Source organism: Xiphophorus couchianus, chromosome 13, assembly GCF_001444195.1.
Source record: "Xiphophorus couchianus chromosome 13, X_couchianus-1.0, whole genome shotgun sequence".
NCBI lineage: Eukaryota > Metazoa > Chordata > Actinopteri > Cyprinodontiformes > Poeciliidae > Xiphophorus > Xiphophorus couchianus.
This window is the reverse complement of record NC_040240.1, coordinates 8,744,541-8,764,142: the sequence shown is the minus strand read 5'-3', so window position 1 is coordinate 8,764,142 and position 19,602 is coordinate 8,744,541. Positions and strand designations below refer to the sequence as shown.

General features: G+C 39.9%; 2 protein-coding genes across 2 annotated transcripts in view; both read right to left on the bottom strand.

Annotated features, from left to right (window-relative positions):
• Window positions 1-6,777, bottom strand: part of LOC114155531 (inactive phospholipase C-like protein 2) — a 38,356-nt gene extending 31,579 nt beyond the window's left edge. The window contains exon 1 of the mRNA XM_028035455.1: window positions 6,446-6,777. Coding sequence (XP_027891256.1) covers window positions 6,446-6,709 — 264 coding nt within the window. The 5' untranslated portion in view covers window positions 6,710-6,777. The remainder of the gene's footprint in view (window positions 1-6,445) is intronic.
• dnah3 (dynein axonemal heavy chain 3) overlaps window positions 6,754-19,602 on the bottom strand; it is a 31,759-nt gene continuing 18,910 nt past the window's right edge. The window contains exons 48-62 of the mRNA XM_028035454.1: window positions 19,384-19,549; window positions 19,085-19,301; window positions 18,428-18,610; window positions 18,113-18,311; window positions 17,475-17,988; window positions 15,765-17,392; window positions 15,442-15,667; window positions 15,113-15,357; window positions 14,839-14,955; window positions 14,390-14,547; window positions 13,961-14,128; window positions 12,920-13,062; window positions 12,636-12,840; window positions 11,376-11,513; window positions 6,754-11,286 (exon numbers count right to left, since the gene is read on the bottom strand). Coding sequence (XP_027891255.1) covers window positions 10,933-11,286; window positions 11,376-11,513; window positions 12,636-12,840; window positions 12,920-13,062; window positions 13,961-14,128; window positions 14,390-14,547; window positions 14,839-14,955; window positions 15,113-15,357; window positions 15,442-15,667; window positions 15,765-17,392; window positions 17,475-17,988; window positions 18,113-18,311; window positions 18,428-18,610; window positions 19,085-19,301; window positions 19,384-19,549 — 4,661 coding nt within the window. The 3' untranslated portion in view covers window positions 6,754-10,932. The remainder of the gene's footprint in view (window positions 11,287-11,375; window positions 11,514-12,635; window positions 12,841-12,919; window positions 13,063-13,960; window positions 14,129-14,389; window positions 14,548-14,838; window positions 14,956-15,112; window positions 15,358-15,441; window positions 15,668-15,764; window positions 17,393-17,474; window positions 17,989-18,112; window positions 18,312-18,427; window positions 18,611-19,084; window positions 19,302-19,383; window positions 19,550-19,602) is intronic.

Sequence of the window (19,602 nt, the reverse complement as noted above, 5' to 3'; positions counted from 1 at the left end):
CATGCTTTTAAATTAAGGTTGTGACACAAAATGTAATGACGTGAAGACACCATGACACTTTGTCAAAGAGAACTAATGAAGAGCAATTTTGATGCTAAAAATCATGAGCGAGGCATCAGGTGGCAGACAGCGTGGCTTTTTGTTTGAACATTTTAGCAACTCAAAACAAAAAGATTCATAGGCATAGTTCATCTGAAGAAAATCTATCTTTCCAAGTCAAGTTTGTTATTGGAGCCTGCAAGAGAATGATGGGTAAAAGAAATTGGATTTACATAGCTAGTTAGCTTCCACTACCTCTGTGAAGTATATATCTAGTTCTATAGAACTAGAAAGAAAATAAGCTAACACTTTATTTGACAGGGTGTGCATAAGACTGACATGAAACTGTCATAAACGTGACATAACACCTGTCCTGAACATGAAGGAGTCTTCATGAATATTTACAACCGTTGTCATGAAGTGTCATTTGGTAAATTTTGACAATTTTAAAGCAAAGCTGCATTAAAACATGTATTAAAAGTCCATTAAAAGTGTCAAGTTGGCATTATTCGGTAAATAATGACACTTTTAATACATTGCATTAAACCTGTATCAAAAGTCCATTAAAATGGTCAACTTTGCATTGCAAGTGTCATTATTTACCAAATGACACTTCATAACAGTCGTACGCATTCATGAAGACTTTTTCTGTTAGAAAAATTATCTAAGTTCAGACTTTTTCATTTTCATGACAGGAGTTAAGTCATGTCATGTCATGTCAGTCTTATGCACACCCCTTCAAATAAAGTGTTACCAAAAAGATAAAATCTAAAAAAAAATAAATAAGTAAAAACTCTCTTCAAAAATAAACATCAGCACTCACCCTTTGAATTATTTTCTTTCATGCCCTAATCATAACCTTGTCACCAAACCTGAGCCCATTCCTGTAACCCAAACTGTACTTAGATTGTAAGATTATATATTGTTGATCATCTTGGGCATGTTGAAGAAAACTTTTAAAGTTTTTGTTTAGCCCAGCTGGAAACTACAGTATGTCACAATGAACCAAAACAGATTTCAAACTGGAGATTCTCAGTGTTTTTCAGAATCTGCAGGTGCAACTATTGTGAGTAAGTGCAAGCTAATGTTATAAGGCCTATGAGGGAACAGGAGTGCTGTAAGCCTAAAATCCTGCATACATTTTGGGCTCTTTTTATTGAAGAAAGCAGCTCTTCAGTTGCCTTGTGTTGACAGAGCTGACAAATCCAACAGGTGGAATCACTGGGATTGGAAAGTGGAGCAAGATCTAGAGAGAATGAATGTTTGACATTTCTCTGTCTTAAAAGTTAAAGCACACCTGTGACAAGTTATGCCTCATCAGTTGTTTTCCCTCCTAAAGCATCTAAAAAAAAAAAACTACCTTTGGCTGAAGTCCAGGGATCCGTTCGGTCTTGTCGAACAGATGCACAAGCCGTTCAGTTAGTGGGAAATGGAGATCAATGAAGCATGGCGCCACAGTTGCAGTGTGTTTTGGGTTTAGATTTCCCGGGCAGCTGATCACACGCGCCACCTAGAATCACTACAATGCCCAGTAAAGCTGGAAGGGCGGCTCACTTCAAAATAACCTTGTCATTACTGGGACTGAGACGCCGCCATTTTATTGCAGACCTTTCATAAAACATACTGATTTAAGAAAAGGATGTCCAAGTCTAAGCTTCGAGTGTTTTAGACACTTAAGATGCCAACAACACTATGAACTTACTGAAGAAACCCCCACCATTTTTACATCCTTTTTGTGGCTACATTTTGGATGCTCAGTAGAGAAAAAGAAAATGTGGTAGACAAGATGTAAACAATTTGAAAGAAGTGTAAGAATACTACGACTGACTAACCATTTTCACAATATTAGCTTAGTGGTGCCAAAGTTCAGTCCTTAGCCTCTCTTGGCTCTTCTAGATGCACCCTATGTCAACAAATCTGAAACAAATGGCTAAAGTCCCTCACCAGCACGTCATTCACCTCTGCAGACGCCTTGTAGCAAACCAGTTTTTTGATTCTGCGGTGTTGGCGAAGGAATCGCATCTAGAAGTTGGAGGATAGTAGCTCTCAGGGACTGGACTTGCCTCTGGCACACCTGGCTTAACTTGATTTTGTTTGCATCTTTTAGTACACAACTATTGCAGGAAACAGCCTCCCAGATCTCAAGCCTCGCCTCCAGTAAATTAGAATGACTAATAATCCTGAAGCAAATCTCCCAGGTTCATGTGGGAAAACGAAAACATTTATGCAAGCACCCCAAAGGCCAAACTTGAGCGATTCGCTGCAAAACTTCACTTCGCTGCAGTGTTTACTTAAAGAAACGTCCTGAAGGTTTATGGCTAATAAAAAATGCTGCTTTTATTAAAATGCTTAATTTAGATGCAAAGGAAAAAATAACAGCAGCATTTCCTCTTCGCTGCAGGACAATAAGCAGGGCGCCTGACTCCCTCCCCGTCTCTTACTCACTCCAGTTAAAACAGTTTAAGGCAGGGCTTGATATGAATCTGCTATCATCCCCAGGGTTTGTGCTGACACCTTACCTTCAGTTAATGCTTCCCCCTTCGGGCTGGAAAACAGGCACAGACGCAAAAATGCTTCTTCACTACCAGACATGCATATATAATGCAGGCCACACATATGGCACCCCAGATTTGTATAAAGAAGAAAAAAAGTTAAGAGCCGATTATTGCAGTCTCAAAATCTCACACTAAAGAATTTAGAAGTGAATTATCTTCAGCAACCCTCCAGTTAATAATTTGTACAGCCTATTTTTGACAACTGGAGGATACTCGGTTTGCTCCAATAACAATTTATGATGTTGGACCGTTCAGAAGGAAGGATCTTTGTAGACCATCCCAGGTTCTCCCTTATCCTCACTCTCCCTCTTCAACTCACCACACTTTAATAGAATTTAGACCTAGAGATTCAGGTGGCCATAAAGGTTGATTTATTTTCCGATTAAAAGATTTGTGTTGACTGTTGACCCAACCATATGCGTTTGATTATTCCTCTGCTGAAGCCTATAAAATATCCAAGTACTTCAAAAATGTAATGAATCCAAGTACTCTGACAAGGTTCCCATGGCCTCTGGAAGAAAAACTATCCATCGGCATCACAGATCATCCACACCGCTCAGACGGCAGGAGGTGTTTTTCCACGCGCTCATCTTTTCTTTCGCCCCAAATCCACACTGTAGTGCTTGTCGCTGAGCATCTTAATTGAAGTCTCATCAGAACAAAGCACACGGTTCCAGTTAAGATGTCAGAGTTTTGCAAACTCTTCAAATTTACGTCTGATTGCCTTTCTTTTCCCGTCTTTGCTGAAAAAAAAGAAAAGAAAAAGAAATACAAGCTTTAAACTTGAGAGAGGAGTAGAGGCACCATCCGAGACTTCTGGAATGCCAATTTGCCGTCTTAAGTGGAATGAAAAGCACACAGAGACATTAAACGGAAAGCCTGTTGGTGTCTCTTGGCAGGACAAATGAGGATTTTTTTTTATTTTTCATTCCCCCTTCTGATAATTTATTACAAGAAAGGTCAGAACAAATGGGTGTCTTTATTAGGAAGAGAGGTGAACGATTGATATCTACATCTCAGATGAACTTGAAGCGTACTTAACCTAAGTGGCTGTCCTTTTCTGTATCGCCGTCACGCGAATGAAGGAGACAAAAAAACCCCCAACCGGCGCCCTCCCCCTGCTCCCAAAGGAAAATTAGAGGACAGGGCGAGATACAGACTAATAAAATGCTCTCATTAACTTTGCCGACAGGACCAGGAAGACACACGCATGCACAGTGGAAACAAAGTCTGAACTCCTGTGAAAACCCATTCTGGAATGTCACATTTCCCGTTTATCAACCCGACATACCACCCCACAATAATGCTTTGAAGAATCTTGACTGTGACCTTAAGAGTATTCCAGCAAAGCAGACACTCGTGCTATTATGTGGACAAACTGGATTAATAACGTCTAACATTACAAGGACGAGCTACAATTATGAAAGTCCGCATGTGCTGACATGTTTTTGGTGACAGCAGCATGCAAACCATTGATTTGATTTGGTTAATGACTGGGGAAAGCAACGTTTGAGTCATGACAAGAAAGGTTTGGATAGATTTAGGTCTGGACTTTGACTAGGCCATCTTGGTAACTAATATATTCATACAAATCATTCCAGAGCATCTTTACGTGCATGCTTAAGTGTCGTTTTCCTGCTGGAAGGCGAACCCCTGCTCCAGTTGAATCATTTTGGCCAAACACGTCCGACGAACCCACATTTCCCAATCGATGCAAAAAAGACGGTAGAGCAGGCGCCGCGTTTCTGATCGGCCCCGTTCTTTGTGAGTCACCAGAGTGGTACTCCAAAGTCGTTGAAACATCAGACGTGACACCGCGTATCAGAAGCGCGCTCCTCACCGGGAGTCGTTTAACACCACTCTCGGCTCCGTGCGACGCTCCAGAAACTCCAGTCCATTTCAGACTGTTCGTGTTATGAGCTGGCTGCAGCAGAGGAGCGTCTACGAGAGCAGGCCTGTGTGTGGGCAAAGAGGCGAGAAACATTTGTCTGATTTTATGTGCATGCATGTGTATGTGCTCCAGGGAAAGTGATTTGTCACCACCAACTGCTCATGGCTTAATAGCAATATTGCAACACAAACTGTACGAGGAAATTGGCCAACGGGTCCCGCTTCCTGTCTTGCTGATTCAGAGCCAATCACTCAGACACACAGAGTGAGCGAGAAGGAGAGATGATGGCATGTTCAAATAATCATGTCTTTTCAGGCAGCAGCCCTTCAGACAGGCTGCAGCTGGAGATCCATAAGACCTCCCACATGACCCCGGGGGACCAAAACCGTAAAAGGCAAAGTCAGGGAATGAGGTATTGATTAGTGGATATTGATATGGCAATACATTAAAGGTTAATATTCAAAAGCAAAGGTGCGTGAAGAATGTAGATATTTATGTTTAAATAAAGTTCACATCTATTCACTTGCAAGTCCAGGGAGTAGGATTAAATCAAAGCCTGGTTAACGGTGAACTGAAGAAGGCAGAAAGAATGTAATTTCCCACTTCAATCAAAATGGACTGTGGATGAGTTCACTTTTCAGTTCCTCCACTTCTTCTGTCAGCTAAATCCGTGCTTATGAGCAGAAATACCTGCCATCCAATAATATATGCAAAAGCATTCGTGCCCTTTAAACATTTTAAAACTTGTTAATGTTACAACCAGAACAACACGTAGCAGAAAGATACCCTGAAGAAAAAGTATACACGGTTTTGTATGAAGCAGCTCCAAATCGACATTGATGGCCCACATTTTCAGCTATCAGAAATTGCACCTTTGGGTCATCTCGAGCAAAACTCTCCACTTTTTCCTCTGCAAAAATACAGCAAGTAGGAAGTCTTCCGACAGAAAAGACAAGCACCCCCACAGCATGATTCTGCCACCTCTATGTTTAGCACTGGGGATACTGTGTGCAGTTCTTTCCCCCCCACCACACAGCATATTCATCACACAAAGTAAAGACCAAAAAGCTACATCATGGTCTTATCTGACCAGAATTTCAGAATACCTTTTAACACATTTGCAGTTTCCACCAGTGTGGTTTGTGGTGACTAGCACAGTGGCAATATGGCTTTATTTATTTTTTTTTTTTTTTACAGGTTATAGTAAACACAGGGTGGACTCCATTTTCTAGTTCGGCAAGCTTTAAAGACCGTTAGTCGCAATTTCTGTAGCAAAGGCTACATAAATGCCACACTTTGCATATTTTCATTCATGAAAAAAATATACAAGCATGCACTATTTAATGTTTGCCAGTCACAAAATCATACTAAAATACACTCATGTTAGTGGTTGTAAGGAGACAAAATGTAAAAAAGTTTCAGTTTCACTTCTGCAAAGCATTGTGTAAACTACTTTGGAATCTTAAGTACCTTTAGCTTTTAAAATGACACGTTTGGCTGTATGAGAAGATGATCATTCATCGCTTTCCACATCTAGCACCATATTTCTTGGCCTGTTCAGCAGATTGTTGAGAATTTTCTCAAGAGCAACAGGCACATGTGCAGAGATGGTGTGACTGATTATTCTGCTGGTTGACATGCAAAGAAAAAGCTGACAGCAGGCCAGTTCACTGAACAACAACAGTAGTGGTCGCATCTCGGGTTGGACGAAAGGTGTGATGAAACGCATCTGTCTAATATTACTCAAGGGTTCTTCCAATCTAACTTTGTTTTTCATTTCGTGGCATTTTCCCATGAGCACAACCTTCATGCCTGGCTTCTGTTGAAGATGCATCTATATTAAATCCCGTTTTATGTACGCCTGCCGGTTATTAGAATCTATTCGGGATTGCTCTGCATTTCCCCCATAAACATCTGTGCTTAAAAGAGCCGCTTCCTCCTCGCCGAAGTGATGACCTACCTTGATCAGACTGCTGCGTCGAGGGATCGCTGATTTGAGAGCCGACTCCGAGCCCGGGTTCTCCCACGTCGGGGACTCGCGGCCGGATTCGTTCTGGACCCGTTTGACGGCGTCCGACGCGCTGCAGCTTCCGTTTGACACGGGCTCTCCTCCCCGGTGCGCCTCCACGCTCATTCCGGCGCTGGCCCCGCCGCACGCCGCTCTCCAGTCTGCAGCAACCGGTGGGCCGACGTCGTTCTTCTTATGCGGTCCGAATTCAGACATGGAGACACTTTCTTTTAATTGTTTTCTTCTTCTTTTTTTTCCCCCTTGTCGCTTCTCATAGGAGGTAACGGGGATCCCTAAGCAGCGGCTTCGCACACAGACGCAGGCGTGCCATCGTGTGAAGTGAACGATCGGCGACAGTGTAGCACCAAGAGGACAGGAAACTTATCTCTCTCTCTCTCTGCCCCCCCTGTCTGTCTGTTTCTCTCGCTCTCTCTCTCTCTTTTTTTCTAACTGAAAGGTGGGGGGAGGCGACCAAAGCTGGGGCGACAGCAACAGCTAAAAGCGACACACCTTCCAGTCCGACACCATCAAACATTCCTCACATCTCCGTCACAGCTGGGTGTGCGCCTGCGTAAAGAGAATTTAAGCAGCTCGTGGGGGGGCTGATCTGCCCCTCTCTCCAGCTGCGCGTCAAAAACCCCCTCAACGCTGTCTGGAGCATGAAGATGATGTCGATGACTTTTCCAATTCGCCTTTGTCTGAGGGTGAGAGAAAGCTCATCGTCTGGGACCATCCTGATCTCGCTTCATAGTTGCTTGCGTGTTTTATTCGTACAAGTTGTGTTTTTATTGGTCTATAAATAATAATAATAATTTTAAAAAAAAAAAAGCTACGTGTGCATCTAAAAACAAAAGTAGAATGTCATGGAAAAGTTCATTTATTGCCATAATTTTTAAAAAAGAGATAGATCTAATTGATATTATATAAAGAGACAATGGTTCTTGCATAGATAGCTACCTTCCCTTTGCACCCAGTTTTAAACACACCTTACCTCTTCTCACCAAAATAATAATAATAATAATAATAATTAATAATGAAAATGCTGTTTTAAGTTTAGAAACTAAGGTTTGCACTGGAGCATGCATGTGTTCCACTGGAAGAAAATCTTATTCATCCATCCATAGGACCTGGAGACTAAGCTGGTCTGTGTATTATAATTCCCACACAGAAAATAAGGAAATAAAAAGAATGAGAAATGACCTTTGCAGATAATACATCTTCACCCACTGGCTGGCAGCAAAGCACCGTTTGCCTGTTTCTTTTGCTGACAATGAGAATAAGCTCCTATAACTCTTTGGCCATACTGTAAACCTACTCCACTGATTTGACTTCAAAATTGTAATGTCGTCCACTGTTTGGACATCATTATTAATAAATTGTCATCTAAAATAAGTGAGATAGCTTTTTTCTTGAAATCTTTCCGCTGAGCTTTCTAATTTGCACGGTATGAACACAAACAGACAGAATGTTAATGCCCTAATTTTGACTCTGCCAGACTGTGGGGCTCTGCAGGAGAAACAAAATCTCTTATTTTGACAATTGCAACACTTGCACAAATTAGGCTCAACATCACCTACGAGACGTTGTTTTTCCAGTGCCATTACGGAATTTTGAAATGCTGAATCTTAATTTGAAGAGAGGACATTCTCTCATCATTTCATCATCAGGTTCACATTTACATAATAAAATAACTGTAAAAGGCTTTTACTGCTCAGGGATAAAACTATAAAACTGAAGGAACATATGTAATGAAAACTGAACAAAGTAAGATTCTCTGGGCTCCAGTCGGACTGCAGACTTCATCAGTTATATTTATACAACTGATGTATAAATATATACATCTACAGATTTAGGCGGATGAAGGAGCATCTGCTAACTCTAGACGTTACATAGGAGGAAGTAAGTGTTTGATCTTCCACTGATTTAGTGAGTTTGATCATGCATAAAGAAAATAAAAACATTCATTTGGTGGCTTCTTCAATCCCAAAAGGGTTGAATATGTTTTTGAAAAAGTCAACTAAAAGTGGATGTATAAATAGTCATACATGGCCTCTGGGTAACCTGATCCTGAGTTCAAAACCATGATTCCAAGTTTTATTTTAGTCAATTCAAGTTCTCTTCTAAAGCATATTTAATTAACCAAAGGGCAGCGCTCCTGAAGAATAAAATAAACAAATGTAAGGGAAATGATTTAAAAAAAAAAAAAAACCCAGAATCTTACATAGATTGAGTTGAGTAAGAACTAACGCAAATAAAACTGAGTCAAACTCATTGTGATTCAAAAGATGGAAAGCAAACGTGGATTTTCAAGCAAGATTTTAAAGCATCTGATGTTGGAGAGGTCGTGACATGGAAAAGCAGCTTGGTCTCCCTGGTGCTTTAAATTTTACCTTGGAACAGCCAGGAGCGATCTCGCTGTAAATCTCAGTGATCTAGACAGGGGCTGTGCACACTCGGAGAGGTACAAGATGTTAAATTATGCAAAGCTTTTAGACAAAGTAATAAAATAATGCCCTTTGTAACAGCTGTTGAAAGCTCTTAACAAAGTGTCTAAAACAAAGGTATGGCTTCACTTTTGCAAGCGGTTTGATATGGAAGACAGTAACTTTGATGTGAGCATTGATGTGTTCGTCAGAAGGAAGTATCAAAAATATAGGAATCTGAAGGACCAAAACTGTGGAGGTCACAACCCCCAAACACAAACACAATCACCTCTGTTTTCAGCTAATTTAAGCTAAGAGAGTTTAGATTATACATTAAATATCAAGCATCCCAGTTTTGAGAAAGATCTATCTAAGTTTGGTTTGGCGATACATGAAAAACATTCACAGGTGTTTTTGTTAGCTTTAAATTACAATGTTTAGCAATTGGGACATTATTCAAATTCTAAATAAAACAATAAATTTATGAATTTATGGCAAAACCAGCTGAATTAAAAAGTTCAAAATACTATTTGATCAGTTGTATGCCCCTATGTCTAAAAACTAATATTTAACACTGTTGAGGCTCAATGATTTGCCTTTGCTGCCATCTAATGTCAGACCTGGATAAAGACAGATAATAGGATCCGTTTTTTAAGTGTTGACATGATGGTAAAACTCAGGTCCCACATTTGTCTGCTACAGCAGATAAATACATTGTTCAAGTATAATGATTTCAGAGTTACTTTGTTATCAAAAATTTAATTTTAAACTGCTGTGCGATGGACTGGCAACCTGTCCAGTCCATCGCTGGACTGGAAAGCAAACGTGGATTTGCTTTCATGGTCTGGCCTTTCACCTGTTAAATGCTCAATACTAGCCAATTTTCTGTTTCTTGTAAGCTAAGCAAAAGTGTAATAGCCTTCTTAGAGCCACCTGACTGGCAGTTTGCAGCATCAAGAATGGGAGAGGCATCACAGTGTGACTTTATGCAGCCAACAGCCAGGAAAAACTCCAATCCTACTCACACTTAGGAAACTTCCCCCTTGCTCGTATTTCTTGTGGTTGTAGCAGTTTTGTCTGTGTTATCAGCAATTTTAAGTTGCAGCGTTTTTCTGTTTTTTTGTTTGCGTGTTTTGGCGTTCGCAGCTTGTTTCGCTGTTTGCCGCGCATTTGCACCTGTCAGCCACTGTATAGTTTTGTCAATTTTCCTCTTGCTTCTACTTACTGTGGTTACAACATTTTTGTTTGCATGTTTGTTATTGGCGGGCTTTTGCTGTTTTCTGTGACTGCAGCATTATTTGTTTGCAGTGTTTTTCTGATGGATTTGTTTGGGTGTTTTGGAGTTTGCATCATGCATGTATTTGCAGCACAGTTCGATATTTTCTGCGCGTTTGCACCTGTCTGCCACCTCATTAATGGCATATTTAGCCAGTAATATTTGTAATAGAATAAATATTTGTTTACAATAATAAATGTTTAATTGATCACACATTTAAGTAATCATTTACCTATTTATTTTACATCTACATATTGAATTATGGCACTCTGAACTTCTACATTTAGAGATTGTAAATGTTCTAGAAGTGTATAAAACCGAGGTAGAAAAGTCTGAAATATGACTGATCCAAAATCCAGGAACACATGTACCATCAGTGTAAGTGAACCTGAGTATAAGACAGATAATATAAGTATTAAAAAATGTTGAAAAGAAACATAATTCTGCATAAATTACAGAATGCAGCCTTTGTTCGAACAGAATTCTACTAAATACTCTCAGCTACAGTGGCAAAGACAACAAAGAGCAAAATCTCTCAAGCATGGCAAATATCCTTTCTATCTTATTCTGGCACAGTGATTAATGTATTTTAAAGCAAAAACTTGTTCTTTTGGCTTAAAAAAATAAATAAATAAATAATAATAATAAACTAGAATATTTCTTGAATTGCAAAAACATGTATTTCATTGTCTTGTGTAACAGCTGAAAAGATCAGCAGCAGTTTAAAAACTGGCTGATTGTTAGTCGTCAAGCTGGCAGAGACACGCCACCCCACGGTTAATCCAGTGTTTCTGTGGCTTGTCAGAGGGCAGCTCGATGGACAGGACGTAGTTGGTGGAGTGCCCAGTGGTCGACAGCGTACCTCGACGGGCGCTAGTTTTGTAAACAGGGCAGACATAGATCTTTTCGTGGAGAAATTTGTCCATTTCTCCTGGTTTGAGCTTGATGATGGGCAAACAGTCAAAGAGAATCTTAGGTAGAGACTCCCCAATGACCATGTTCTCCCTGTCCCAGCGCGCTCCTTCCATGAAGAGACCCTTAATGTACGCGCCGTCTTTGGGCTTTTCTTCCATATGGGTCTCCTCCTTGGTCACCTGGTGTGTGAATGAGAATAGAAATAGAAAATAAGACTGCATTATTATGACTAAAAGTGACTACATCAAGTTAGAAACCAAATACTTGCCTCAAATTCAAAACCAATATAGTCGATTGGGATGGTGTACTTCCTGGCAAAGTTCTGAGACACTCCAGTTAGAAACGACTGGGTAAAATAAAAACCAGAGATCCAAAAAACCGTAGGTGGGCCCTCATTTATCCAGTCCTGTACAGATCACCATCATAATACGTAAAGGTATTAGAATCTTTACATGAATACCTTTTAAACTTCACCCAATATCAGAACTCAAAAGAAAGATATGGAAATAAGAAAGCTTTACAGACCATTGCAAAAGTATTCATATCCTTTGAACTTTTCCACATTTTGTTAAGTTAAAGCTACAGATCCCAATGTATTCTAAAAGGATTTTATGTAGTAGGGTATCACAGATTAGCGTATAATTGCAAACTGGAAAGAAAAGATGAGTATCTGTTTAGTTTCGTGGACCTAGATAAAATCCAGTGAACCCAAACAAGAGCCTTTAGAAGTCACCTTATTGGTAAATTGAGTACATGTAACGTAATCGCAAGATAAATTCAGTTGCTATTTGAAGGCTTCAGAAGAAGAATTAATTATAGAAGCATCCAAGAGGCTTATGGTCACTCTGGAGGAGCTGCAGAAATGCATAGGACAGGTGGAAGGATTTGTTGACAGAACTATTATCTGTGGTAAGAAGACGGCCATTGTTGAAAGAAAGTTGTAAGATTTCCCAACACCCATATGAAAATGGGAGATTGCTGGAGCTAAATACATTAGAAGCTTGAATAGAAAATCAATCCAAAACGAGTGCCACAATTAGCAATTGCAAATACCCCGAGAGAGAGAAAGGTTACATTTCAGCAGAATGACTAACGTCCAGTCAGAGCTACAATGAAATGGTTTTAAGGAAAGTCTGTTGACCTAGTTAAAGTCCAGACATGCAGTAAATTCAAGTGAGAATTTATGGAAAGATTTGAAAATGTAAATCATGTCCATCAAACAATCTGACTGAGCTTCAGCTATGTTCCAAAGAAAATAGGCCATTAACTCAGTATCCAGATGAGAAAGGGACTGCACTAGTAATTCTTACAAAAACAAGTTCTACAAAGCATATACTTAGTTGGGTGAAATACAATGCACAGCATACCTTGTAATTATTTGAAAAAAGAATATAAATAAATAAACACAGCCCAATGAAACACAAATAAGTTTGTAGTTGTGACATAAAAAAAAACTTTGTAGAGTTCAAGGGGTATGAATACTTTGGTAAGACATCATATACCTGCCTAAACTTGTAATCATTCTTACTTGGAGGAACTGTAGTCTGCTCAGTAGATCAGCCACATAACTCCCTAGTGGTTTAAGGGAGGGATATGACTTGGCTGCCCACATTCCTGGTACTTTGCCAACCAGCATGCTGTTAAAGACATCCTCAAGCTCAGAGGACATAACAATTTGGCCCTTGAGAGCTTTGCAAATGTTTATCAAACTTTCACGCACCACCTCCGTGAGTCTAAAAGAGAAACCAGCTTAAGATATAAATTATTATAGCTTTTCTAATGTGACTGCAGCGGGGCAGAGGTCAGTCTTACCTGTTAAAGCGGATAATCTCTTGCCTCAACACAGTGTTCATCGACTCTTCATAAACAACTGGATATAATTCCATCACCAATTGGATGTCAAAGTCTTGTGGTAGTTTTGTCAAAATATCCTCTGAAAGTTCCTCGACTACTTCCTACAACACAAAAAGCACAATTACACGAAGCGTGGCCAAACAAGACGACAGAATTTATTGCCGAAACGTACACATTTTTAATCATTTTTAACCTAACTCTTGTATGAAGAAACATACTCTTGCCGAGTCTCATCTAAAGTGGAGCTTGATGTACAGAAAAGGCTCCATAAGGGAATCATTTAACAGTATTTAAATGTTAAAGGGTGTAAATACCTTTCCAGTGGAACATAACTCATTGAGCAATGATACAGAACAAAACATATTAGTTTATCCATAAGGCTAAAGGCTGATCTGATGGAGTCAAGACCAAACAAATCCAGTCTAAATCGAGGTCGGAGGCAGTGTGCCACCAATTTCTTAAATAAAACACCAACTGAAAATGTGACAGGATGTATTTCTGGAGAGAGGGACTGGTAAAAATATGATGTTAAAAGCAAAAATAATATATTAATATTTATGAATAAATAATAAAAAGGTTTTTGACATAAAGACAAGAGCTGTTATAAAACAACGAGTTTCAGGCTCAAGTAATTAATTATACAAATTATTTGGTCCTATGAAGTCCAAAATAATTGGTCCTTGAGCTATCAGCACCAATTAGGAGATTAACTAACCATAACCTTATAATGTAACCTCATTGAAAAAAATTTGAACCATTCCTTTTGAACCTGTGAAAACATAATCTATTATGCTGTGATCTAGATAAACCATTGCAACACTTTGCTGTTGGATTTTTGTGTCTGCTTTCTACATGGTGATTTTAAAACGTTTCTTAGTTCGCTGCTTGTTGTCCAAGCCTATCGGATGTTTATTTAGCACATACTTCAATTCCCACAGTTTCTTGAATGACTGCATACAACATAAACTATGTGATCATATTTAGACACATATTGCAAACCTGTGGTGACTTGCCCCCTCCGCCAGACTGCCTAGGCAAGGTCAGCAGTATTCCATCCAGGAGCTGATTCGTTTCTTGATTGTCTTTAGTAATGTCTGCATTGCTATGAAGTCCAAACACGCTTGGATCGGTACAAATTGGCAGACTACGAATGTAGTTTACATATATCTGGAAAAAAGTAAAGCATATGATGTGTTCTTTCTACATTTTTACAGATTTAGGTTTTCATTTAGCCTTTTGTTCAAGGAAAATATTTTCCTATCAGAGAAATAGGAAAATATTTGGTTTGTTTTTTTTCTTACCATACTGGCCTCTGTTAATTGTGGCCAAAATGAACAGAGAAATAGGACTCTTCATAATACTGGACAACCCACTCTTGCATTAAAATATAAATTTACAATACAGAACATGTGTGAACTCAGACAGTACCTGATAGGGTCCATGAAGTGGGACAAAATACTCATCCCCTTCACTCAGATAGTAGCAGTCCTGCTCAAGCAGTTCCCAACTGTAGAAGGTGGACAGGAGGGATAGCAGCAGACGTCTGTCTTTGTCATCGGTCACTCTGCCTCCATAGTTACACTCACCTGAGAAAAACAAAATGACCCCAGTTGTTCTTAAGGAAGAGCACATAATGAGATGCTTTGATAGAAACATCTTGTAGTTGTGCTTGCAATGAAACCCAGTTGTACAACATTTTCACTCTAGTAGCTGGGATAAACGTGTGTGTGCCTGAACACAGATGCAAGATCCACTTTTCAGATTTTTGTTTGTGACGTTTTCCTAAATCCATGCTTCCTAGAATACCTTTGTCTATTTTGGTTGCGTAAATCTTGAGTAAGATTGTTGATTTTCTAAGAAAACCAATATGAAATCACCTGTGAGATATGTGAGCGCCTCCAGCGGAACATCCACGTATTCATCCAAGAACATCTGGATCTGCCTGACGCTGATTCGCAGATCTGACTCGTTAAACTCATAGGGAATATTCCATCCTGAAGATGAGAGAAAAAAACAAAAATTAATCTGCTGTGAAATTACCCCAAACTAGATATAAATTGTCTAGTTTTGAAAATATACTCAAGCTTGGAGGAATTAAAAAGGAGAGAGAAAAAAAAGCTATGTCAGCGTTTTGTGATTTTTTTTTATTACCAAGGGGGCCGAAGTTTCTCCTCTCCTGAACCAGAGCATGGAAAAAAGTGAGACCGAACAAGAGCTTCTGCCAAATGGCCTGTTTTTTGGAGCTGTAAAAGAAATCTGGGTCCGAGATGGGGTCACTAAGGTAGGAGCGCAGCAAGTTGGCTCTAATTCCTTTAGGAGGCTCATTAGTCATCTTCAATCCATTTTGCAAGATACTAACTGGGAACTTGTCTGATGGATAGCTGGTTAGCCACAGCCTGTGGGGAACAGAAATGATTTAAAAAGATTGAGTTACAGGAGCCAATTTGAATTCCTATTCCACTTTGAAGAGAGTATTGTACCTAAAGCTTGGGTGTGTGTTATCTGGAATGATGGTTTCTTCACAAATCCTCTCCAAAGAGGGCATCCAACTGGTGGCCAGATGGCAGTTTTGCAGTACCACCCAAGTGCCGTCCGCTATGGCTTTGTCAATCATTTTAGCTGCAATGGGACCTTGTCCTTGTCCAAGAGAAATGGTCTGGAGCTTGCTACCTCCCATATCCAGGTCATCGGCAAACTTCAACAGTACTACAAAAGCCACCCGACATGTTAAGAATTTCTGCATTTTCTTATGTATATATAACAAACTTTGGCCTGCTATTGTGACACTTCAGCGTATTATTACCTGCAGTGGGATCTGATCCAGGTGACAACACAAAAATGAGAGGAGAGCAGCAGTTTGAGTCATTGTAACTCCCCGCCAAGTCAAAGGTGGGTGGTTCGATGTAGGCTTGCCCCATATTCAGCTCTATGAAATCCTGCACAGCCGGAACCAGTTTATCTGGTCTGAAGCACCTGATTACAACCATTCGTTCTAGTCCCATTAAGCTATCCCAGTGGTCAGGCAGCTGTTCATCATGGGGTTTTGCTGAATCATAAAGATCCTTCCATTTGGAGATGCTTTCTCTGACATGAATGAAAAACTCATCTAGGTTTGGAAGCTTGGAGGCCCTGACGATCTCCGACCAAGATTTGTCGGACAGCCACTCAGAGGCAGGGTTGGGATAAGGGTTATCCAAGGCAACACCACCGGTTAGGAGGAAACGCCACACTTCATCATTAACCTGGCCCTTGCCTTGCAGGATGCCTACTGTAAGCAGCAGGGAGAAAAGCAACTTGTCTTTTTCAAAAAGTGAGCGGCACACGTTGTTGTAGATGCAGAGGGTGAAGTGCTCAATAATATTGTTTATCCTTTCAGATACAACATCACTTTTTGTACTCTTGGATATGGAATACTGGTACAGATTAATGAACCATATCAGAGAATATTGGTACATGGGTTCGATGTTGGCCATTTCTGAAATGCAGAAAAACAGAATGGAAGAGTGCTCAGCTACAGGACGGTAGCCCATGCGGGTGTTGTCAATTTCTTTCTCAGTGATGCTGGCGACTTTTTGCTTCTCAGAAATCTCCTCAGAAAGTATTTTGGAGGACGAGAGAATCTTGATGGCTGTCTCATCTTCCAGAATGTTGCCCTTGGAAGAGGAGAGGACTTCCAAGATCTGATCTTCAATTTCTTTTAGCTGTTTGTTGTTAGCAGCACTCTCTAAAATAAGCTGGTTCTTTTTTTCCTCCAGCTCTGGTTTCTCCTTTGCTGCCACGAGTCCTAAAAGCTGGTCTTGTAAACCCTGTGGAGTGATCATGAAGTTCAGCAGGCAGACTTTTACAGCTACCTCTGGAAGATAATGAGGGTTTCTCAGCCCAGTGGTCATGTAGAACAAAAATTCTTTGGAATATTCCACAACATTTTCTCCAATTTTCATGTACTCCACCCCTTGTTGTTTGAAGGTCTGCTTCAGCAACACAGATTCTAAAACTGGATCCAACTCCTCTCCAAGGTGTTCCATGAGGACTGGCTTCCCAAACTGGATGCAGTTCTCCAAGATTCTCACATAGTTTCCATCTGATTGCTTGATGACTGCAAGATTATTAGCCTTCTCCATGTTTTTGACCCACTTGTTGGCCTGACCCTGAGGATCAATCATCAAGGGCCAGCGGCGAGAGTTGAACACGATAATACCATTGTCTGTGGAGAAAGAGTCCACAGGCAGTCCAGCAATCTGCCAAGCCCTAATAGCCACCTGGTTACCTAAAGTGCTGGTGAGGGCAAAATCTTCAGAGCAAGGGATTTTCTTTTCTTGACACAGTTTGTGCCATTGTTCCTGACAGTCTTTGCGGTAATCCACTGTAAAAGCCCCAAGGTAGGAAACAGTTCCAGAAGAGAGCAGAATGTCACCTGTTAGACTGGTGTATCTGCCAGAGGAAAACCAAAGCATGACAATTATTGCAGCTGAAAATATGAATAAGAATTCAGTGCATTTATAACTGTATTTACCTTATACCCAGTTGTCTTGCAGCCTCCGTCCACCGATCCTTCTCCCCACCCAGCCCTCCAATCAGTTTCTCTGCCCTAATGAGCTTTTGAGAGCACAATTCAATGTTGTCTTCCAAATCTTTCTTTTTATGAATCATTGCATCCAAATCATCATTGAGGCTCTGTAATCGATCCTCAACTTTTTTCAGTTCAGCCCTTTTCACAGCCAGCATGTCCATCTGTATAGCTAGTTCATTCTCAGCTAGCTTCAGCCTCTCCCTTTTGGGGGCTACAACTTTGATTACACGCTCATAGACCTCCATTGCTCGTACCCATTTACAGAGACCCTCACAAGCTGAGGAGACATTTTTGATTACAGAAGGCTGGAAGTCAGAGTGCTCAATAAATTTTTCTCTGATTTTTTTGATGTATAGAGGAGAGATATTGTCTTTGTCGTATGATTTCAGGTTATCCAAAAACTTTAGGTCTGAAAGAAGCTTCTTGGATGGACCCCAGTAATCCTCAATCATCTTACCTGCAGCACAGTTATAACAATTAAACTATATACTTATTCGTTAATATGAATGCTGTAAAAGTATGAAATTTGTCAATAGGATGGCTTTGTATGAAACATTATTCTTTCTATGATGTGATCATACCTGAGCCACTAGGATCAGGTTTTCTTTCAGGTTTGATGCCCATCATAACACATATGGACTCCATTACCAGTTTTATTGGCCCTGGTGGATTCGACATGGACTTTACAACTGTAATGTCAGCAGGTTTCAAAGTATCCAGGGCTGAAAGGGCAGCCTCCAGTGCAGGCATTGCCACTGCTAGATCTCCCTCACATTCATCCTGGAGGAAAACCAGTAAGTATTAAATTGTATCCATAAAATTGAATGCATCAGAACAAATTATGGTTACAATATGGTCTTATGAAGCCTTATAAAAAATATATATTGGCTGTATACCTTGATAGCTTGAGCTGCAGCTGCTGCTTCATTAGCCACTCTCTCATCAGCAGAAACAATTTCTTTTTTAGCATCAACTTCTACTGTTTCACTTTCTATCTTGATCATCATCTTGTCCGTCTCAGCTGAAGTCTGAATGAGCTCTGGCTGCAAAGCTGTCAACTCTTGCTGCATCACTGAAACCTAATAAGATACAGCATTATAACAGTCCCTGTATGAGTTCCATAAGGCTCTATTTTTAAACCAGTCACGTCTTTTAAACTATGTATATCATTAGTCATTTACCAAATGTCAAATGCAAATTTTAATGGGCAAATGTAAGCACATGACACACACACACACACACATATACTGTCCGTATATACAGTATATATACTGCTCAAAAAAATAAAGGGAACACTTTAAGTGTTAAACACCTGTTTAAGTGTTCCCTTTATTTTTTTGAGCAGTGTATTTCATTTTATATATATATTTCATTTTATTACTTGCTTAAGTGCTATACCATCAACCTGTGCATGAGGACAAATTAAAAATTTGCTACTTGGAAAAATACGGTCCATTAATTGGGTCTAACTATTTTTATCATTAGACAAGTTCCCATTTCAAAGAAATTAATCTTTTATTCTTATTCTTCTTGTCATTGTCACAGTTCATTACCTGAGATGCAGCAAATTCCAACTTCTCAAGACCAACAAGATAGCGGTTTCTTGCAATGTTCACCTCATCCCTCTTAATCCCCAGCAATTTCTTGAAGGTAAGAATAAGTTCAAGATAGGATGTGGGAGTGACATAGTTGTGTCTTCTTAATCTGGAGAAATAAACCTCAGACATCTCCCTGACACTTGTCTGGAAGGTCTTGCACATCTCTACAACCCTTAGTAATAAAGAAACAACAAATGCAATTTACTAAAATTCTTGTAAATGATTTACTTTTTCATAATTTTGCATCCTCTTACTTCTGTCTGATGTCACTTTCCATTTCCACATCCTCAAGGAACTTGTGGGCTACCATTTCCAGAGCATCACTCGGCCATCCATGAAACCAGTCAATAGTGCAGCAGTTGATGAGAGAAGGAAACATCCTTAGACGGTTCCTAAAGGCATCTCCAATGGGACTCATGGCTATCAAAACAATAAATTCTCAATTATAACTGGTTGGTCAAATCCGAGTGAAA